Source organism: Theobroma cacao, chromosome 9, assembly GCF_053813885.1.
Source record: "Theobroma cacao isolate CCN51 chromosome 9, ASM5381388v1, whole genome shotgun sequence".
Lineage (NCBI taxonomy): Eukaryota > Viridiplantae > Streptophyta > Magnoliopsida > Malvales > Malvaceae > Theobroma > Theobroma cacao.
Genome location: NC_142647.1, coordinates 8,210,117 through 8,234,625, shown reverse-complemented (window position 1 = coordinate 8,234,625; position 24,509 = coordinate 8,210,117). Strand labels below are relative to the sequence as shown.

General features: G+C 35.6%; 1 protein-coding gene across 1 annotated transcript; it reads right to left on the bottom strand.

Annotated features, from left to right (window-relative positions):
• Positions 1 to 5,558: 5,558 nt before the first annotated feature.
• On the bottom strand, positions 5,559 to 6,362 carry LOC18588908 (uncharacterized). Its single transcript, XM_007013626.3, has one exon. The coding sequence runs from the start codon at positions 6,260 to 6,262 to the stop codon at positions 5,756 to 5,758; it is 507 nt and encodes a 168-aa protein (XP_007013688.3). The 5' UTR covers positions 6,263 to 6,362; the 3' UTR covers positions 5,559 to 5,755.
• Between the last annotated feature and the right edge of the window lie 18,147 nt (positions 6,363 to 24,509).

Below are 24,509 nucleotides of genomic sequence, written 5' to 3'. Positions count from 1 at the left end.
AGAGATTGGTCATTCTCATCTATTGGTTACTTTGTCAATCCTATAATCCACTTCCTACGTCACCATTGGTCCTTGCTTCTTTGTAATTTTTATTTTATTTTGATTTATAAATTCGAACCCCTTTTCTCGTTTAATGGCAATTTTTTGCTTCTAGTTGGGGTTAGCTTAATTCAGCACTAACAAGAAAAAACAGTATGGTATTTATCTACTATGTACTATCAAAGCATCATATGTGTATAATAAGTTATTCTATAATAATTATTCTATAATACATATATATATATATAAGTACCAATCTTAACAAATTTTTTTATTAATAAAATGGACATTCATTTTGATTAAATTTTAAAATACTATTTTAAATTAATTTTTATCTATTGCTGTCATTAGAATATAAATTTTTAGATAACAATCCTTTAGATAACTCTTAAGCGGTTCAATTTCATTAAATAAGGACAAAGTTAGACTTGATGAATAATTAAATCTCATATTGTTATACGTATTGACACTTGGTCTTACTATAATCCCAACTTCAAAAGTGTAAAATTAAAGTTCATAAATAATTAAATCTTATATCATTATACATATTGAGACTTGGTTTTAAAATTTGAGTTCATGAATAATTAAAATTATCTTTATATTATTAGACTTGGTTTAAATCTTATATTATTAGAGTTCATTTTGGGAATGGGAATTAGGCTTATATTTGCTCTATGATTATCTTTCACTTTAAAAAAAAAAATCACGAGTTTGACGTTGGGAGATGTTCAAATTCAAAATTTGTTAAATCAATCTCTCAAGTGGGTTTGCATATCCTATCCTAACAATAGTCTTTTTATTTATATATTTGAGATTGGTTATACTTTATTCATATTTAATTTATTTTGAAGCAAATTTTTAATACATTCTATTTGGCACTTGAAAACTTGGAGTTAAATAGGCTATTAAATCCTCCAAACAATAATATAATTAAGGACTAATACAACGTGAGAGCCCACTGGTTTGATTTGAATTAAAGACAACTTGTTATTGAGAGACAAACACTAAAAAACTGAACCGACTTGTCATTTATTAATTCAGATGTAAGTCAGAAAACAAAATTGTAACTGTTGCTTTGTACTTTTATTCAAACGAATCCCAGTTGAATATGTGGTCCATCGCTACGTACTCTCCCCCACTGCTTAGAAACTGGGTCCATCTTCCGATTGTTCTCACCGTCTAAAATAAATATCCACATTCTATCCCTCGAGAGAACATGTTCACTGACTGTTTATGCCTTTGATTTTCTTTCTGATGTAATATAGAAAACTGGGAAGAGACATACCTTAATCTATATTTTGAGTGGGGTATGCATAGATTTGGGAGAGCTGATGAACGAAACCGCTGTATCCACATGCGTGAGAAAATTATGCGTCTGTTTGTTAAACAGCAGCACCACCAAGCAAAGCCAATCACCATTCACCACACCTTTGACAATATGGGAGAATCTTTTAGAGACGTTGACAAGATCGGTCTATCCGAGGAAGGTGGTATCTTATAGATTCTTGTACTCCACACCTTTTTTTTACGGTCTTGCTGTTGTGAATCTTTGTGTTATCAAATCTACGTGACCATTTTTTGTTTGCTTCTAAGCCTAATTAGCCTTTTTTATTTTCCCTAAAACCAGATGGGCCTGGGAAAATGCAGAAGTTGATAAAAAAATTAATATGATTGGGATCAGAAAAATTTATTAATTAATTCAGATATTATTTAATCGATAAATTAATAATTTATTAATTTATATATTAATTAATAAAAATTAATTTATTAAGGTATTTTTTTAAATATTAAACTTAATACATATATTGTTATTGTGATTATACAAATATTAACTAATTATCGAATTACAAATTATTAATATTCATGATGAGTAAATTATTTAGAACGTCATGAAAGTTGAAAAAAAAATGAAGTCGAAGGCTATAGTTTTGTAGTGGAGCTTGTCTCTCACAAGAATACGCTTAAAGCAACAATTACATTATATAATTTTTTCTTGTAATATGAGAATACTATATCAGAGCTTCTTAATGTACTAAAAAAAGTTAGAGATAAGTTCTAAGAAGATATTAATTTCAAGAAAAAACAAATTACACTAGAATCATATGTTACAAAGATATTCTAATTGAGTTATGCATATATATAATTTTGATTTATAAATAGATTATTAATTTATATATCAAGTGAGATATATGTGTTTTTTTTAAAATATATTATCTTATAAATTTAACGAATTAATAATTTATTACGTTAATTTCAAATTGAAACTGATTAAAAATATTATTTAATAAAAATTATTAATTTGTAAAAATTTTACTATAGCTGTTGAAATGTTTTTCGTGAAATAGTTGTCAAGATTTTGTGAATATTGAATTCCCTGTTTTCTCAATCAGGGGAAGAAGGGGCATGGGCATTGCTGCCTTGGGCTATGTTACTCGGCTTTGGATTTTGGGTGAGTTTAAGGACCTGAATATGCGTTTCATGTGGAATATGTTCAACTTTTTCTATTTTTTTCATATTTAAATGTTGGAACTCCATATTTATGTATGTTAAATATGTATAAAACACGAATATTTCAAAAAATAAAAAATAAAAATAGAGCAACATAGACCTTAGGTTGCGGGAAAGAGCAAATCTTGCTCTTAAGGTCCTATGGTGAACCATTACTCACTTAATTAGGTTTTTGTTTTTTTTTTTGGTTGAAATTTGATGTAATCTCTTATTGATGATTTATACTATTGGTGTTGTATATTAGATATATATATCTCTTAATAATAATAATAATAATAATAATAATAATTTTATAATACATTTATATAATAGTATATATGTGTGTGTTATTTGTAAGAAAGAAAAAGAAAGAATAAACAAAATGCATAAAGGTTTAATATTAATCAAGGCAGCTTAAAATGCAGAGGGGATTAAGATAATGCTACCCTTGTCACCATTTCTGTTCAAGATTGTAACAGAAGTTTTTAGTGGTAGTATGTACAAGGCAAAGAAGGTTGATTTATGCAAGGGTGTCTCAATAGGGATTAAGGGTTGAAAATTTTGCGTTTACAGTATACAAATGACACTATGATCTTCCACTATCCTAAGCCTTAAAGTTTGAAGAATGTGATGAGAATTTTAAGATGTTTCCGGGTCATTTTGAGCTTCAAGATCAACTTCAAGAAGAGTAATCTCTTTGGGATTAGAATTGATAAGCAACTGGTTGGTGTTTGGGTTGATTTGATCTCTAGAGTGGGAAACATTCCAAATACATACCTGGGTCTCCCATTGGGGACAAATCAACTCTCCCTAAAGATTTGGAAATCGGTAGTTGTCAAGAGGTATGAGGTAAAATTAGCTGGGTGGAAAGCTAAGTTGTTTTCGAGTGGGAGTAGTGACATTATTGGGGTCGTTTCTAGTAAATCTCCCTATTTCTTCATATTTTTGTTCTAAATTCTCATAGGAATTAAAAAAGAACTTGAAAAAAATTCAAATGATGTTTCTTTAGTGTGAGGCTAGGGCAGAGCAAAAAAGTTCATTATATTGAGTAGAACAAGGTGTGTAAATATAGAAATTGTGGGGGAATTGGTACTATGGATCTTGAAGTAAAAAAACAGAACCTTCCTTCATAAATGGATCTAGAGACATGACAAGAAACATACGAGCCTTAAGAGGGATGTTAACCCGTAGCAACCCTATCGAGCTACTGACAGATTCGAAATGCAACTTGATATGTTCCACTTGGGGAAAAATATGTGAGCCACCCTTCCTCAACTAACAATTGTTTTGTTACTCTTACAAATTGACCAATCACTTTGCATTGTGAGAATCAAGCTGTAATTTACAACACTAAAAATGAGAGATTTTCAAATAATAACAAGCATATTGCTTGGAGATATAATCATGTGAGATTTGAGAATTATTGTAAAGAAAGCTAAGGTTTATTTTGAATATTTTCTTACATGTTAAATGTTAGCGAACCCTTTTACTAAACTTGTATCAAGCGATAAAATTGGTAGCACTATGAGAAGTATGAAACTATTACCGATTGGAGATAGTGTTGATTGAAACCAATTCTATCTCATCGACGTCAATTAAGAGATTTGATTCTTTAAGTTTAAAGAATAATCTCTTCATTTGAAAACCATGTGTATAAGAGTTCAATAGCAATTCAATCGCGAATTATCGATGCACGCAGTGTAACATTCCTAATGCATTATCCTTGGAATAGTGGGGTAAGGAAATAATTGAGATGAAAGACTATTTCTATAAATCTCATATCTAGTACATGCATTGTTGATTCACAAATAAGAAAGTTGGACACATGTCCTTTATATACTTATAGCTAATTTGAGTTGAGTGATAGAACCTATGCAAGTAGATGAGTGACTTTTGGGTAAAATCCTAGGGTACTTGCCAATACAAGATAAGGCGAAGGCCAATTAAAACGTTACATTTTTTGGAGCATATAAACCCATGTATATCATCAATATAATTTCTTGTGTCTTAAATTCAATCTAAAGGTTGAAGCCTTGGGCCACCTTCGGACACGTATTTTACACATATCCGTTGTATAGTTTACTCGTATCATTGCCTTCATTGCATTATTGAAATTTAGTACTCAGAGACAATTATTAGGATGGTAACTTGGTACAGAATGCTGATGCTGGTAATAATGTTTGCCTATGCAAAATGAGCAATCCCTTTTCTTGCAAAATCATATTTGGATAAGAAGATCCCCGTTTTAGTAAAACAAATTGCTTTTGTTGAGAAAAATATGGAATCTGCTTTTCTTGTTATTTCAATTTCCACTAGGCAACCAGCTAGGTGTGCTGGGCTGCTGGCCATGCCTTTTAATCACCTCTCACTCTCAAATATTCATTCTCCAATCACTCATTCTTTTTTCAATTTTATAATTTCACCCCCTCAACTATTAAAGTTTTCAATTTCATCCCCTCAAACTTAAAATCTTGATTCCGCCACTGCTTATTGATGACTAATTAGAGAATCAAGCACAACAATTCAACAATATAGGCACATCTGAATTCATTTTCTGAAAACAGTTAATTTAAGCTTACTAAACAAAACTTTTAACATTAATAAGTTTATAAGATAATTTCACACATACGCACACACACACACATATATATATATATATATATTAAAAAAGGTGATGCGATACTAATTCTAGATTGTCTCCTTATTCTTTCTCAAACATAAGTTATTACATGAACTCATGATATTGGAATTTATGCATTTTTCCATGGAAGCCACATTCATATCCCTTTATTTTTCCATAATTAAATATTTAATTAATTTCAGCAATTACCTTCACAAATTTATGAAAAACTTTTTTTTATGAGATTACATTCATGAATAAAAATTATAATCTAATTCTCAATAAATATAAGATGATTATTATATTTAATAGAAGAAATTAATAAATAAATTAACAAATTAACATAAAATATAATCAACTTCATATATAATGGGATTGGAAACTTAAAACTTAATAAATTTCAAGATCTTCTTTACATAATTGAGATAAGGATGCATCTTATTTATAGTAACTTTTTATCAAAGATTAATCAACAAATGAGAAGAAAAAAAATTATATACAATTGCAAGCAATTTTCTTTTTTAACAAAAAAAAAAAAACCTACCACTATATCCTCATCAAGCCATCATTTTTCCATGCAAATTCAACAGAAAGCCAAAATCTTATTTTTCAAGTATAAGCAGTGATTTCTCTAGAAGTAGTAGTAGTAGGAGAAGCTGGCAACCTAGTAGAAAAATTTCTCGAAGGGAACTCATCAAGTTGGCTATCATTGAATCCTTCATCAAAATTCAATGCGTAACTAGACGGATCATATCGAAAATCCGCCGAGTGTCGTCTCCCGTGGCCATGGCCATGATAACCATAACTGTGGCTGTGGCTATGGCTATGGCGGTGACCAGGACCGTGTCCAATGCGGTTAATCAAGCTACGACACTTGTCTCTAAACTCCGGGGACTTCAGATACGTAGGAGACAATGTCTTGCTTAGCCTTGGCTTGTTGTGGTTGTTATTAGCCGTAGGGCTTGGAGTAGGGGTTGGAAGAGGAGTGGCTGAGGCATTTAGAGCCCTGTCTTGGCGGCTGTGGTGGCAGAGCCATGGGAGACGAATAGAAGACTTTAGCTTTTGTTTTAGAGATGATGGAGAAATTGGAGAGGTTGGATTTGTTTCGCTGCTCATTGCCTTACCTTTTTTTTTTTTCTTTTTCTCTTTTGAAAAATAAAAAAAGAGAGAAAGAAAAGGTTTCGGGTTTTTTTTTGTTGGGAGTTATTTTGCGAATGAGTGAAGGAGAGGGAATAATAAAATATAGAGTGAAGGGATTTGGCAAAATTACAAAAAAAAAAGGACGCGAATGGTACGGAAACGAGAAAATGGTTGGTTATGATTTCAACTGAGAAACCTGAACCTCCGCGACTGAAGGGATGGGTGCTTTCAGTAATTTTAGATAATAAATAGTGGAGGTTAATGCTTTTTGTGATTTTGGAAATTCTTTGGGCACTCCATTCATGCCTTTTTTTTTTAATTTTTTTAATTTTTTTTATTTGAAAATTGATTTGAGTTTTATCAATGATATTTTTTAGTTAAGCAAATGTGATGAGTTCGAAATATTATAACAAGCTCATATATATTGGTAAGTTAAGTTTTTTTTTGAAAGGCAGTGATCTTGTATTAACAATGATAGCTACAAAAGAACACACAAATGGTGGCCTAGGTAGCCTTTGCCTATGATCTCAAAACTACAAGTAAACAAAAATAATTTTACAGTAAAGGTCAGATTGCTTTGTCAGCTACCCCTCCCAACTATACGCCCTATGATATTTCAAATTGTACATCACTTTAGGAACTCATAATTAGTTTTCATCTGATACTTGGCTCGCACTTACATTGCCAATAGTCCACATTAGATCACCTTGTTTGCGTATGCTCGTTTTAGCCAAGCTATTTGTGATTTCATTTGTAGACCAAGAGATCTTACTTATACCCTATTTAGATTGCTTGGATTTTAGCCCTTCAATCTTTATGATGGTTTTCTTAAGTTTCCATGGAGTATTGTGAGGGTTCAGCACCCATGAGACAACGTTGGAGGAATAACTCTAAAAAACAACCCCATGGAAGTTGGGCCACTTTGATGCAACCATCACTTGAAAACCCTTCCAAAGGGCCATCAGCTTAGCTCTATTAGAATTGATGACACCCATTGAAATTGAAAATAATAAACGGATGCTCTCATTCTCATCCCCTAGAGCCCTTATCCCTACTTTGCCAGGGCATTCACTTGCAACTGCATCGACATTAAACTTAAAGCTTCTCGGGGGTGGTTCTTTCCAAGCTATTATACTCTTTATCTACTTCTTATTTTGAAGGCTCAAGCCAAGATTCAGACTTCTAATCACATCTAACAAATATGGGTTAAAGTTTGGCCATTTGAGTTTTACCCACCATCCCAACCTCAACTTAATTGTGTCAAAGGTGTTGAAGTTGCTCCACACTTTGCCTTAGAACAGAACATCATTTCGAGCTAACTAGATGGACCACGCAATAGTGTAAAAAACCATTCTAAACACTTTTCCATTTTCCATCTGGTTACTCATCTCATTCCAAGCTTGAAAGCACATAACAGGGTCCTCATGTAATACCCATTTGACATTCCAATAATTACAATACCTATTTAACATTCTAGTAATCACAACACTAGTGCCATAATTTCCATGTTTCAAGACATAAGAAAACTAAGTGATTTAGAGTTTCATTACCTGTTTTGCACAGCAAGCAGTACGTAGCCTCTTGTCTAATGATACTTCTACGTGCCAACTCTTTTCTCATTACTAATCTTCCCTTAAGTAGTTTTTTTCCTTTTTATAATTGAGAGAAAGGGGATTCAAACCCTACTCTTTAAGTAGAAAGATTATGCATCAACTAATGAGTTAAATGCTTAGGTGTATCTTCCTTTGAGCAATTGCCAACAAAATGCTTCCACTTTATGGGACGTCAAACCTTCCCAAATCTGTCTCCACACCTCAGAACTAGAATGTCTCACATTAATACAGTTCAACATAAAGGATTTTGTGCTGTAGTTGCCACTTATGTTATGCTTCTAAATCATCTTGTCTTGAAACTCCTGATTTAACTCTTTTTTTTAATTTTTTTTATATAATTGTGCTGAGGGGAATTAAACTTTGCTCTTTAAACAGGGGTTCATGTACCAACCAATGAGCTAAATGCTCTGGTTCCTGATCTAACTCTTGATTCAGAAGTAGGCACATAAAAGCCTCCCACTGTTCATCTTCCCATCCAAGCACATTTCTCCTTAGATCAGTGGCCCACTCGACCATTGATTGTCCCACTTACCAAAGTCATCGATCACACCGTTTTTATCAGTCGCCAAAGCAAAGATTCTTGGGAATTGATTAAGCACTACCCCTAGTATCGATTGCTCCTTCAAAAAATTAATCCTCTTGCCATTACAAACAAAATTCCTATTCCATCACAAGTAATTCTCACCATGTTAGAATTATCGTTAAGAGGCTTGACAATGTTTTTCCACACATTGGAAGATCTTCTTGTTTGGCACTTGATGGTAGTAATGTATTAAGGTCACAATCTGTCTTATCCTCTATCAACTCACTCCAAAGACACCAAGTTTCATTGTTGAACCACTAGAGCCATTTATTGAGAAGAGCTCTATTCCTCACATGGAGGTCACAAGGTCAATTCCACCCAAGTCACGATAAAGACAAGTTGATTCTCAACTAACATAATGTATCTGTTTTCTCTCAATGGTTTCACCCCATAGAAATTGTCTTTGTAATTTGTCAAGGATTTTTTTTTACTCTAGTTGGCTTTGCAAACATCAAAATAAAGAAGACTGATTGATTATTAAGGATAGCTCTTAACAAAGTTATTCTTTCACCAAAAGATAGGGACTTCACCTTCCAAATAGGAAGTCTTGCCTCAACTTTCTCAACAATTGACTTCCACATCTTAATCGAGTTCATTGATGTGCTAAGACGTAAACCCAAGAAAGTTGCAGGGCATTTGTTCACTTTGCTAACAATCTTCCTTGCCCATTCCACAATAGTTTCATGATCAAGACTAAACCCAAACAAGTAACTGTTCTGGAAATTAATCTTGAGTTTGAAAACTATCTGGAAACACCTCAGTAAAATTTTAGCATTAGTTAAACTATTTAGATCAAGTTTACATAAGATTAACGTGTCGTTTGCGAACTGCAAATGCAAAATTGCAAATGAAAGACAACCATCCGTCTTCTACCAACTTCCACTCCCTGACATAGACCCATGTTGACAGCTTTGTGCATAAACACACTAAAAGCTTCTACAACACAATTAAATAAGAAGGGCGAAAGCAAACAATCTTGGTGTAGTCCTTGTCACATTCAGAATTGATTTGTAGGGTTACCATTGACCAACACCGATATAGATGTTGAGGAAAGATACACTTTAACCCATTTTCTCTATCGACTATCAAATTTCATTTTTTCCAAAATTAGACAAAAGAACTCCCAATCAATGGAATCATACGCCTTTTCAAAATCTACCTTTAATAATAGTCCACTGCTTGCTTCTTTTCTAATGTAATCAGTGGCCTTACTTGCAGTAAGATAGCAATCAAGAAGCTATCTATTAGCAACAAAAGCAAAGTGGTTCTTGTCGATAACCTCACTAATCACCAATTTCCATCTAGTTGGTGAGGGTTTTGGCTGTGACCTTATAGAGATTGTTATTATTTTCTTTTCATTTTTAAGAGTAAAAATATTTATATTTTGATATAAAACAAGAAAATTTTTTTGAAAGGAGATTGTCTATTTTGATAATTTAATTTTAAAAAAATAATTCTTTGATTATCAATAACTATAAATCTTATTTATTAACGTTAATGTAACTTTTCTTAACAATAAAAAATATGAAATGATAAAAGTTTGAAGTTCGAATCTTGTTTGCATGCTACATTTCTGCTTCATATTTATTACTATATATAAAAATAAAGTTTTTGATGTTGTTCCAATTGAGGGCCTACGCCTCAATCAAGCCCTCCTAGCTTTTTTTTTTTTTTTTTCATGGTGGGATGGATGGTGGAGAGAGAAAAAAATCAAAGGGACGTTAAGATTTTTTAAAAAGAGTGAAAATTGGCAGCAAAACGAAAAGGGGAGAGAACAAAGGGAGGAGCTGTTGTTGTCGGAATGGACAAGGTTGATGACAGCACCAGATCGAGAAATGAAGAAAGGGGTGAGAACAAAGGGTTTGAAAATAATTATTTAAAATTAATCCACCTTGTAAACATAATTAAAATAATTATGAAGACATAAGATAAAAAAGTAATAATAAAAACTATAAATAATTTACAAAATTCGAATGAAGAAAATTTTATTAAGTACTGTAATTGATATACATATCATTTTACATATAATAAATTCTCTTTGTGCTTTTCTTTGTTTTTGCGAAGGATATGGGTCGGCTGAAACCAAGCCCAGAAATTATTGGCAGGCAGTCAACCAGCACCAGTTGTGCATTGACAAATATTTGGGTTTGGTTCAAGTTGTTAACATATTGTTTTTTAGAACCCAGTCTAAACCCATAAGGAGCACCCATAAAAATTATTTGTAGTTCGACAGTAACTCCAAGGCTTTTTTATTTATTTATTTATGAAATTATAAATACAAACAAAAATTTTAAATAAAATCACATAATTTTCATATATATTATTATATGTTATATTTACTAAAAAAATCAGTGAATAAACCAACTAACTAACAAACTAATATAAAGTTAAATTAGTGGATAAATAAACTAATTAATACAAATCAATATAAAATTACACTAAATTTATATACTATGGGATTTGAATTTAATATTTACAAATATCAAAACCTTATTTTTTTTGCTTATATTTTAACTCACAAGGTAAGGGTGAAGGTGAATTTAAATGTTAAATCTTAGCTTTTCACGAGGATAAAAACTATTAAGCTAAGGTTGGGTTTTTTTTTATATAATTATTATATATCTCCAATATTAAGTTGTTTATTCAAAAGCATTTCTGTCGTGACGTGCGGGTCCGGGAACCCGTCCGCCAGACGCGGGGCGAAAATTAAAATCTCAAAGTGTGGGAGTCGCCACCAATCTTTTTTTATCTAGGTGTGATTGGTCACCTATTAACCCGATTCTTAATCGACGAAGTCCTAAATTAATTTTAGATCCGTCGAAAGAACGAGAACTGGTCCACGTTTTTTAGAGATGGGTTCGGGAGTGCGGTTACGCACGGAGAAGGGTTAGCACCTCCGTGACGCCCGTTCTACGAACGGTACCATTTAATCTTAAGTTATCTTAATATAGCCTTTTCTTAGTTTAATCCCTATTTTATTAAAAATTTTATTGGATTGTCAGACTGAGTTTTTCACTTGGTCTTACATATGCATATGATGCAAGCGTAGAATGATGTCGTGACTTGTTTATTTTAAATGATGGAGTCGGTAATCTTTTATTGGAAAATTATTCGAAGACTATCCCAACGCTTTGGTGAAGTCTCGAAATCCTCCTCACCTAGAGATATCCCCGGAAGAACTCGTCTCTACGAGCTCATCGGGGAAATCCCATCATCGGGATTCCCGCGCCATATGCAAAGTAAGAGTGGCGTGCAATGACAGTGTAAAATGATGGTATCTATATGCACGCGTTTATTGATTGTTTAAAAAATTTTGGTTATTTATTTATTATTTATTATTATTTTTATATATACTTTATTTTTTGGTTATTTAAATCCATGTTTGTTGTTGATCAATTTTTACTTGTTTACAAAGCTTATCTAAATAATCAATTAATTAACTTTTAAATGATTAATTTAACTTTGTTTAGTAATATTTATTTGAATTAACAAAATCTTTCTACATATATTGTTTTCTAACAATAACTATTTGACTTAATGGGTTTTGAAATCTAGAGTTCAGATTTATCCCGACGCTTCGGTGAAAATCCGTCTCGAACTTCGCACCCGAAAAACATCCACCCGAAAGAGGCAACTCTTTGCCCCTTTTTCAAGCAGAATTCTATTATTGAATTAACTCAAATTAACCACTTGATTTTTTAATACTTGTAATTTAATATTATATTGTACATTTTATATATTCATAAATACTTAGAACATTTTATTTTCTCTTGCCTTTACAACTAATTATATTTTATTCTCATTTTTTTATTTCTTTTCATTTTTTTAGACCCATTTCTATTATTTATTAATTATTTTATACATATTAAAAAAAACTAAGTACTTTCTAATCTTTCATTTAATTAATTAATAAATTTTTTTCTTGTTCATTCTCCTATTTTTTGTTATATGTTTATATATATATATATATTTATACATGCATATCTATTAATTTACTACATCTGCTATCTATTGTATTAAAAATTTCATTTTTAGCCTCCATATATTTTATTTTTCATATGCATAAATTTCAAATAATACAAAAAATAATAAAACTATTATAACACTTAAACAAGAAATTAAACAATCATTTTCAATAACTCAAGCCCAAACCATTATTTAATGAGGTCCAATACCTATTGGGTTGTACCTAACCCAATGCTCCAAATGGGTTCAAGCTCCACTGGGCTTCAAAGGTCTCCCCCAATTCGGCCTGGGCCCAAAGGGCCTGCTGCATTTGCTTTTTGGTTTGGGCTCGAATAGTCCAATAATGCCTTAGCCCAAGGAGGAAGTCAAGCCCGCTGCAACAGCCCACTTAATCCCCTTCAAAGTGCACCGTTTTTGGCTTCAAAAAATTGCTCCAAAACGACGCCGTTTTGGTCTTTTATACCTAGCTATAAAAGCTTCTTTTCTTTTCCCTCTCTTCACTTTCCTCTCTCACTTTCTCTCTCTTGCCGCCACTCTCTCTATTTTCTCCTCAAGCTTTTTCTTTTTTTTTTTTTTTTTTTTTTCCTCCTTCTTCCTCTCTCTCTTTCTCTCTCTTGCCGCCACTCTCTCTACCTTCTTCTTAAACTTTTTTTTTTCTTTCTTCCTCTCTCTCCTTCTCTCTCTTGCCGCCACTCTCTCTATCTTCTCTACACCGACCTCTCGCTTCTCTCTTCCATTTTTCAGATCTAACTCTTTTTTCTTTTCTTGCTTTGTGTTTGTTTTTTTTTTTGCTTTTGTTTCTGTGGTTAACTCTCTCCTTCTCTCTCTTTTTTGCAGGGTTTTTAAAGAGCCGGGTTGTCCAATTTTTTGGACAACCCGGCGAGGGGGGTTCTGCCACCCCCTGGAGTTGGTGGTCAGAGCCCCCCACTTCACGCGTAGTGGGTGGGGGATGGGAAGGCGACGGGATGGCTGGGCGTACGCCCAGCCATTCCGATTTTTTTTTTTTTTATATTTTTTATATTTTTATATTTTTTATTATTTTTTATTATTTAATTTATTTATTTTTTTAATTTATGTGTCTACAGTTGCCCCTCTTTGCACATTCTTGAGAATCAAGGATAGTGCAAAGACGTAGACACCACATTTGGCTTATCTCGAAGCCAGTTGGTTTAATCAAATCGATCTAGAATCGACTTATCTCAAAATAAGTTCGATTTTAAACAAAAACGAAATTTTTAGACTTGATCTGGGCTTGACCCATGTTAGGACAAATTCAATTAAAATTCTTAGACTTAATCTTGGCTCGACCTCTCTCACAACAGGTTCGATTTGAACAAAATTAAAATTCCTAGACTTAATCTAGGCTCGACCTATCTCACAACAGGTTCGATCTAAAAAATTAAAATTCCTAGACTTAATCTAGGCTCGACCTATCTCACAACAGGTTCGATTTAAACAAAATTAAAATTCCTAGACTTAAACTAGGCTCGACCCATCTCACAGCAGGTTCGATTTAAACAAAATTAAAAATTCTTAGGCTTAATCTAGGCTCGACCTATCTCACAACAGGTTCGATTTAAACCAAGTTAAAATTTCTAGACTTAATCTAGGCTCGACCTATCTCACAACAGGTTCGATTTAAACAAAATTAAAATTCCTAGACTTAATCTAGACTCGACCTATCTCACAACAGGTTCGATTTAAAAATTGAAATTCCTAGACTTAATCTAGGCTCGACCTATCTCACAACAGGTTTGATTTTAAAAAAAATTGAAATTCCTAGACTTAATCTAGGCTCGACCTATCTCACAACAGGTTTGATTTAAAGAATTTCTTTAATGCTAACTTAATTGAAATAACATGAAATGAAAAGACTCAAATCCTTCCATTGAAGTTTTACAATCTCAACCCTTTAGGTCGAGTGACTTTCTACCTTCGATGCTTGGGACATGAACTAATTTTGATTCTTGTCGAGTGCATGGCTAGGCATGTATGCATGTATGCATGATTGACATGATTGAATGCTTTTCATGTTTACGATTCATTAAGGTTCCAAGACCTTCCTCTTGTTTCATCCGATTTTTCACTGCAACTTTCGATCTTCTTTGCCTGTTTTCTTTCCTCTTGTAGAATTCAGGTAACTCCAAATTTTCCCTTAATTACCCTCTCTCTTGACATCTGGCTTTGCCTTTGGTTCAGGGCTCTGTCACTCCTCTTTTTTTTTTTTTTTTTCATCATTAAGTCTTTTACTGAACAATGAGTGTAACTTCTTGCTTAATTAGTTTATTTCTTTTACCAATCATCATTCCTTTCCATGACAATCATTATGTGAATCATGGGATGGTAAATAACGAAAGAGTTGAAATAAAGAGGCGAAGAAAAACTTCATATATGAGGAATCAAATAGTTCAAGGTAAACAGAATTTACAGGGCAGACATTAGATCTTTTCAATAATGAACACCCAGACCACCAAGAGAAAACAATCTGATATTCGACTTCAAGAATTGTCCTTGATTGATGCTTTGAGCAAATCTGTAGGTTGCAGATTCCTTAACTTCCCCTACTTTGTGAAATTGTGGAGCTCCGTCCATGGTGTATTTCTACCTCAATCTTTAGGCTGACATCCCCAAATTCCATTCTATCTTCCTGTTTTTTTTGGCTTCAAGCCGCCCTTTTTCGGGTTTTCGGCATGAGCCTCCTCCCTTAGGTACGAGCTGCCCTTTTCGGGTTTTCAACACGAACCCCCTCCTTTAGGTACGAGCCGCCCTTTTCGGGTTTTCAGCACGAACCCCGCTCCGTTTTTTTTTTTTTTTTTTTTTTTTTTTTTTTTTTTTTTTAGGCATAGTACTTCTTCACCGCATCCGCATTTATTGGATTAGGCAAATCTCCCCCATCCATGTTAGCCAAAATCAAAGCTCCTCCTGAAAAAGCTTTCTTTACCACGTATGGCCCTTCCCAATTCGGCATCCATTTTCCCCGAAAATCAGTTTGATTAGGGAGTATTCTCTTGAGAACCAACTCTCCTTCTCGAAACTGCCTGGGATGAACTTTTTTCTCGTATGCTCGCATCATCCTTCGTTGGTACATTTGACCATGACAAAGAGCCGTCAGCCTTTTCTCCTCAATCAGATTCAACTGTTCGTAGCGGGAGCGGGCCCACTCAGCATCTTCCAATTCCGTTTCCATCAACACCCTCAATGATGGGATTTCTACTTCAACAGGTAGGACTGCTTCGGCACCGTATACTAATGAGTACGGAGTTGCCCCGGTGGAGGTACGCACAGAAGTTCGATATGCATGTAGGGCAAACGAAAGTTTCTCATGCCAATCTTTATAAACTTCAGTCATCTTTTCGACAATCTTCTTGATGTTTTTGTTGGCTGCCTCTACCGCTCCGTTCATCTTCGGACGGTAAGTTGTCGAGTTATGATGCTTGATCTTGAATTTAGCGCAAACATCCTTCACCATCGCACCATTCAAATTGCTTGCGTTATCCGTAATGATCCTTTCTGGAAGTCCATACCGACATATGATCTCCTTTTGGATGAACCTACACACCACCTTTTGTGTCACATTGGCATAGGAAGCTGCTTCTACCCATTTCGTGAAATAATCGATGGCCACCAATATGAATCGATGTCCATTAGAGGCTTTTGGCGTAATAAGTCCAATCACATCCATTCCCCACATTGAAAATGGCCAAGGTGCTGTGAAAACATGCAATGGGGCTGGTGGAGCATGGATCCTATCAGCGTATACTTGACACTTGTGGCATTTTCGAGCAAAGTTTATGCAGTCTGATTCCAATGTCAACCAATAATAACCAGCTCTCATAATTTGTCTAGCCAACATATGCCCATTAGCATGAGCTCCACAAGTTCCTTCATGGACTTCTTTCATTATTTTATTGGCTTCCGCAACATCCACACATCTCAAGAGTACTTGGTCTCGACTCCTTTTGTAGAGCACTTCTCCGCTAAGGAAGAAACCCATTGCTAACCTTCTAAGAGTTCGCTTGTCATTATCCGTGACATTCTCAGGGTATGTCTGGTGCTTGATGTATTGCATGATATCATGATACCACGGCTTACCATCAACCTCTTCTTCAACATTCAAGCAGTGTGCGGAGACTTCACGGACTTCTAAATCAAAAGGGCGTACATCGGCCGCCTCTTTTATTTTGAACATCGCTGCGAGGGTGGCTAAAGCATCAGCAATCTGATTCTCTTCTCGAGGCAAATGGTTGAAGCTGATTTCTTTGAACTGTTTGCTTAATTCTGTAACTAGCTTTTTATATGGAACTAGTTTAGGATCTCTAGTTTCCCATTCACCTTTCATTTGACATATCACTAAAGCCGAATCTCCGTAAACATCTATCGCATCAGCCTTCATATCAATTGCTGCTTGTAATCCCAGTACCAACGCCTCATACTCCGCCATATTGTTAGTACAATTGAAATTCAATCTTGCCGTGGCCGGATAGTACTTTCCATTTGGAGAAATCAACACTGCCCCAATTCCGTGCCCCAAAGCATTGGATGCCCCATCAAAATACACCTTCCATGGATTAAGTTCATTGGGACCAACCTCTTCTATATGCAAGACGGCCATCAAATCTTCATCTGGGAAATCGAAACTTACAGATTCATAATCTTCATTAGCTCGATCTGCAAGGAAATCGGCGATGGCGCTCCCTTTGATTGATTTTTGGGACACATACACAATGTCATACTCAGACAATAGCACTTGCCATCGAGCTATTCTTCCGGACAGGCAGGGTTTTTCAAAAATATACTTGATGGGATCTAATTTCGCCACCAACCATGTTGTGTGATACAACATATACTGCCGGAGCCTCTGAGCGGTCCATGCTAGTGCACAACACATCTTTTCGAGCGCAGAATATTTGGACTCATACTCCATGAATTTCTTGCTCAAGTAATATACGGCTCGTTCTTTCTTCCCAGTTTCATCATGTTGTGCCAACACACATCCCATAGAATTCTTGTTCACAGTCAAATACAAAATGAGAGGTTTTTCGACCATCGGTGGCATCAACACCGGTGGATTTGTGAGATATTCTTTGATTTTATCAAAGGCTATTTGACATTCTTCATTCCACTCTCCTGGGTCTCGTTTCCGAAGCAGCTTGAAGATTGGATCACATTTGCAGGTGAGCTGGGATATAAATCGAGCAATGTAATTCAGCCTCCCTAAAAATCCTCTCACTTCTTTTTGCGTTTTGGGAGGTGGTAGCTCTTGAATAGCTCGTATTTTATCCGGGTCCACTTCGATTCCTTTTTCACTGACTATGAACCCCAACAATTTCCCAGAGGTTACACCGAAAGTGCATTTTGCAGGATTCAACTTGAGCTGGAACTTCCGCAATCTCTCGAACAGTTTCTTGAGATTGACAGTATGATCCATTTCTGTATGAGATTTTGCAATCATGTCATCCACGTATACCTCTATCTCTTTATGCATCATATCGTGGAACAAAGCTACCATTGCCCTTTGGTAAGTGGCGCCTGCATTCTTCAATCCAAATGGCATTACTTTGTAACAAAACGTTCTCCACATGGTCACGAACGTTGTTTTTTCCATATCTTCGGGTGCCATCTTAATCTGATTGTAACCAGAAAAGCCATCCATGAATGAGAACAAAGCATGTTTTGCCGTGTTGTCCACAAGAGTATCAATATGTGGCAAAGGGAAGCTATCCTTCGGACTCGCTCTGTTCAAATCCCTATAGTCGACGCACATTCGAACTTTTCCATCCTTCTTAGGAACTGGAACTATATTAGCTACCCATTCAGGATACTTAGCCACCTCCAAAAATCCAGCATCGAATTGCCTTTTTACTTCCTCTTTAATCTTCAGCAACATCTCTGGCTTCATCCTTCTCAACTTCTGTTTAATAGGCTTGCAATCTGGTTCCAAAGGTAACTTGTGAACAACCATGTCAGTATTAAGACCTGGCATGTCCTGATATGACCAAGCAAACACGTCCACATATTCACGGAGCAATTCTTCCAGCTTTTGCCGTTCATCGGATGACAGCGAGGTGCCAATCTTAACCTCTTTCTTCTCTTCCCCACTTCCGAGGTCAATCATTTCCGTGAGTTCCTGATGAGGTAAAATCTCCTTTTCTTCCTGTTCCAACATTCTCGACAAATCAGGGGGTAAGCTGTAGTCATCCACCTCCTCTTCATTTTTTAATTCATCAATGTTCGGGATTATCTCAAAATCGATATTCAAATCGTTGTCTAAATTGTCTTCGTGTTCATTATTTAAAGACCTGCAAACAGGTAAAGTTGGACGGGTGTATGGGCAAGTATTTATTGGCTAAAAGAATAGATGAATGGAAATATGCAAAAAGATTGATGAGTTATGAAACACATTATGCATTGTCATTTATTCAAATGATGAAGGTAACAGAAAGCCCTACTTAAACAGGAAATTAATCTTAACACCATTGGGCATAGGCATTTAGATAAAATTGTTCATTACATTTTCGAAGACTTAAAGATGATGGGCAGTTCCGTGGCTGTCCAATTGCTTAGCTCCTCTCCTGGCAGTACTGGATACACCACAGGGATCTTCCCATCAGGTTCTTCATCTTTGATCATATGAATTGATAGCTCATCAAACACCCGTGGAACCTGATTGACCTCGTCCGATGCCTTGCACCCCACGAATCGAAAGGTTTCATACAAAAAGGGAATTGTTTTTTTCCAAAATTCTTCCTCCTCACTTTCTTCATAAAACTCGATTTCTGACAAATCCATCAACTCTTGCAACTTAAGACGAAAGCCATCACAATTTTGAATGGAATGTCCAACAACCCCCATATGGAATTTGCAAGAAAGGGTGAGATCATGTCCTACTTCTTTTATCTCTATCGGTTCTGGAGTGATGGCTTTTATTTTGGACAACGCCTCAAACACTCTATCCATCGGTGTTCGAATCTCGTTGACATTCTTTTTCACCCTTCGAATCATCCTTTCATGTATTGCATTCACTGTCGGACCTCCATGGTTAGGCAATGGATTCCCATCAACATTTGAATTGTCTTTTTTGGCAAAATTTAGAAGTCCTGCTTTAATGAGCGCTTGGACCTTATGTTTTAAAGCAGTACAATTCTCGGTGGAGTGCCCTTGAATTCCAAAATGGTAATCACAATGTGCATTCGGGTCATACCATTTCGGGAAAGGTGGTCGGAGTGGTTCTAAAGGGGTTCGAGCAAGGAGTCGATTTTCTATGAGTTGTGGCAGCAATGTAGTGTAAGGGACTGGAATAGGATCAAACTTTGGTCTTTCTGGGGTAGTTTTAGATCCTCTTTGACCATGGCTAGGATTATTGGTTGAAGCTACCGGTCTTGGTGGTGGAGTTTGTGGAAGAACATTGGTTTGAAATGTTGGTTGCGGGACGGGTTGGTACACATATGGGTTTTGTGTGATGTTGCCTATGTGCGGATAGAAGGGTTGGTATGGAGGGTACGGGTAATATGGGTTAAAGTTGTGAGCTTGTTGGCTGTCGTGAGCAACTGCTTGCACATCCCCTTCTTTCTTTTTGGGCGTACTCCATTTCTTTGAGCTGGCAACTTCATGCCCTTCAATTTTTTCGCTTTTGATAGCTCCTTCTATTATTTCTCCCGATAAGACCAGATCTGCAAAGTTTTTTGTGGCATTGCCGATCAAGCGCTCATAGAATGGAGCTCGGAGGGTATTTATGAACAAGACAGTCATCTCCTTATCAGTGAGAGGTGGCTGAACTTGCGCTGCTGTATCTCTCCACCTTTGGGCATATTCCTTGAAGTTCTCGCTTTGCTTCTTCTCCATAGTTTGTAATGACAAACGATCAGGGGCTAATTCAGCCACATGCTTGTATTGGGCTATGAAGGCTCTTGCTAAGTCTTTCCAAGTCTTAATACGGTTTCGATCTAGCTGTACGTACCACCGAGCAGCTGACCCAGTCAAACTGTCTTGAAAAAAATGGATCAGTAACTTATCATCGTGAGACTGTGCAGCCATCTTCCGACAGTACATGGTGATATGTGCCATGGGACATTTTGTTCCGTCATATTTTTCAAATTCCGGAACCTTGAACTTGGCAGGGATCAATACATCTGGCACTAAGCATAGCTCGGTTGCGTCTATGGTACCAAACCTATCAACTCCTTCGATAGCACGAAGACGCTCTTCCAATAAGTCGTACTTCTTCTGGTCTTTTTCATTTTCTCCTGTTTGCGACGAGTCTTTTCTCAGTTTCTCTTGTTCTTTTGGGTCGTCTAAATCTGGGACGTGTATTGGTTCAGCAGGATTTATCCCAAGGTATGGCCCAAATTGCCCCTGAGTCGGTTGATGGCCTAGCGGGGGTGGTGCATTGTAATAGATGGATGGCATCACTTGAGGGTGGACCCTTTGAGAGGTTTGGGCATGTGGTGGAGTGAACCCTGGGGGATAGGATGGATCGTCCCTTTGGTTTTCACTGTCTTGTGCTGGTGGGTTTTCTAACGGAGCTGGCTCTTCGATCGCTCTTTTTCCTTTACTGAGACTCATCATCAATTCCATCATCTTTGCTAACTGTTCTCTTATTTCTTCTTGAGCTCTCTCCATTCTATCCATTCGCTCACTTTGTTCTTCTTCCATGATCCTTGCTCGTCGACGCGTATTATGAACACGTTGGTCACTTGGCTTAGGTGGTCGAGCTATTTTTGGAACCTTATTGTAATCATAAACGTGAATTAGATGCATGTATGAATGAAGAAAATGAACCCCTTATCTTTATTTACAGGTGAAAATACTTATTGTCATGAAATGAGGATTTATGCACATGTGAATGATCATGTACTAAAAGTATCTGTCACATAACACCCCTCAACAAAGTAATTCAATGCATAAGCTATTGTTTCTTGTTGCAATTCAGGAGTCATCTTTTGCATCTACTTTGTCAATGGTTGTCAAATGACATACTTTTCCTATATACAAAATTATGATGCAAACATGCATATGTAAAAAGTTCAAGTTAGCACTATAAACAAAAATTCCAAAAGATAAATGAAAGTAATTAGTAACCTGATACCTTTATTATTCGCGGAGAAGAATTTAGAACAAGGGGATTATGGAAATTCCTTCATGTGTACCTAATCAAAAGGTATATTCTCACGGGTGAAGCTCTACCTAAGCAAAGGCGACTCTCGGTATTTTACATGCTGAGTTTGGGTTGAAAATGGAGCTAAAGGTTCCCAAATCGCTCCTCACTGTCGTCCACACGGACTAGTAAGGCACCCCGGTCCTCACCCATTACAGGCTTCAAACGGACTAGGTTCGATTTGAGTGGGAGTCTTCACTAGCCCATGCGGAGGTTATCACCTCACGAGAGCGTAGCTACTTAACTCCCTCCTAATTAAGGATAAAGCCCGGGTGGAAGGCTTATGCATGAATGCAAGATGTGTAGTGTGTGAGAAGGAATATACCGACCTTGGACCAATAATTTCACATTCCCCTTATCCTAAATTTCCCGCAATTATTAAAATAGTGAAGTAATAATAGCAAACTAAATAAATGCATTAAACAAAAATATGCAAAATTGATGCTAGGGAAAACAACAAATTATTCAATGCTAAAGATAACTTATGATTAATTAATGGCTTGACTCTCGAAGTCCCCAGCGGAGTCGCCATCTGTCGTGACGTGCGGGTCCGGGAACCCGTCCGCCAGACGCGGGGCGAAAATTAAAATCTCAAAGTGTGGGAGTCGCCACCAATCTTTTTTTATCTAGGTGTGATTGGTCACCTATTAACCCGATTCTTAATCGACGAAGTCCTAAATTAATTTTAGATCCGTCGAAAGAACGAGAACTGGTCCACGTTTTTTAGAGATGGGTTCGGGAGTGCGGTTACGCACGGAGAAGGGTTAGCACCTCCGTGACGCCCGTTCTACGAACGGTACCATTTAATCTTAAGTTATCTTAATATAGCCTTTTCTTAGTTTAATCCCTATTTTATTAAAAATTTTATTGGATTGTCAGACTGAGTTTTTCACTTGGTCTTACATATGCATATGATGCAAGCGTAGAATGATGTCGTGACTTGTTTATTTTAAATGATGGAGTCGGTAATCTTTTATTGGAAAATTATTCGAAGACTATCCCAACGCTTTGGTGAAGTCTCGAAATCCTCCTCACCTAGAGATATCCCCGGAAGAACTCGTCTCTACGAGCTCATCGGGGAAATCCCATCATCGGGATTCCCGCGCCATATGCAAAGTAAGAGTGGCGTGCAATGACAGTGTAAAATGATGGTATCTATATGCACGCGTTTATTGATTGTTTAAAAAATTTTGGTTATTTATTTATTATTTATTATTATTTTTATATATACTTTATTTTTTGGTTATTTAAATCCATGTTTGTTGTTGATCAATTTTTACTTGTTTACAAAGCTTATCTAAATAATCAATTAATTAACTTTTAAATGATTAATTTAACTTTGTTTAGTAATATTTATTTGAATTAACAAAATCTTTCTACATATATTGTTTTCTAATAATAACTATTTGACTTAATGGGTTTTGAAATCTAGAGTTCAGATTTATCCCGACGCTTCGGTGAAAATCCGTCTCGAACTTCGCACCCGAAAAACATCCACCCGAAAGAGGCAACTCTTTGCCCCTTTTTCAAGCAGAATTCTATTATTGAATTAACTCAAATTAACCACTTGATTTTTTAATACTTGTAATTTAATATTATATTGTACATTTTATATATTCATAAATACTTAGAACATTTTATTTTCTCTTGCCTTTACAACTAATTATATTTTATTCTCATTTTTTTATTTCTTTTCATTTTTTTAGACCCATTTCTATTATTTATTAATTATTTTATACATATTAAAAAAAACTAAGTACTTTCTAATCTTTCATTTAATTAATTAATAAATTTTTTTCTTGTTCATTCTCCTATTTTTTGTTATATGTTTATATATATATATATATTTATACATGCATATCTATTAATTTACTACATCTGCTATCTATTGTATTAAAAATTTCATTTTTAGCCTCCATATATTTTATTTTTCATATGCATAAATTTCAAATAATACAAAAAATAATAAAACTATTATAACACTTAAACAAGAAATTAAACAATCATTTTCAATAACTCAAGCCCAAACCATTATTTAATGAGGTCCAATACCTATTGGGTTGTACCTAACCCAATGCTCCAAATGGGTTCAAGCTCCACTGGGCTTCAAAGGTCTCCCCCAATTCGGCCTGGGCCCAAAGGGCCTGCTGCATTTGCTTTTTGGTTTGGGCTCGAATAGTCCAATAATGCCTTAGCCCAAGGAGGAAGTCAAGCCCGCTGCAACAGCCCACTTAATCCCCTTCAAAGTGCACCGTTTTTGGCTTCAAAAAATTGCTCCAAAACGACGCCGTTTTGGTCTTTTATACCTAGCTATAAAAGCTTCTTTTCTTTTCCCTCTCTTCACTTTCCTCTCTCACTTTCTCTCTCTTGCCGCCACTCTCTCTATTTTCTCCTCAAGCTTTTTCTTTTTTTTTTTTTTTTTTTTTTTCCTCCTTCTTCCTCTCTCTCTTTCTCTCTCTTGCCGCCACTCTCTCTACCTTCTTCTTAAACTTTTTTTTTTTCTTTCTTCCTCTCTCTCCTTCTCTCTCTTGCCGCCACTCTCTCTATCTTCTCTACACCGACCTCTCGCTTCTCTCTTCCATTTTTCAGATCTAACTCTTTTTTCTTTTCTTGCTTTGTGTTTGTTTTTTTTTTTGCTTTTGTTTCTGTGGTTAACTCTCTCCTTCTCTCTCTTTTTTGCAGGGTTTTTAAAGAGCCGGGTTGTCCAATTTTTTGGACAACCCGGCGAGGGGGGTTCTGCCACCCCCTGGAGTTGGTGGTCAGAGCCCCCCACTTCACGCGTAGTGGGTGGGGGATGGGAAGGCGACGGGATGGCTGGGCGTACGCCCAGCCATTCCGATTTTTTTTTTTTTTATATTTTTTATATTTTTATATTTTTTATTATTTTTTATTATTTAATTTATTTAT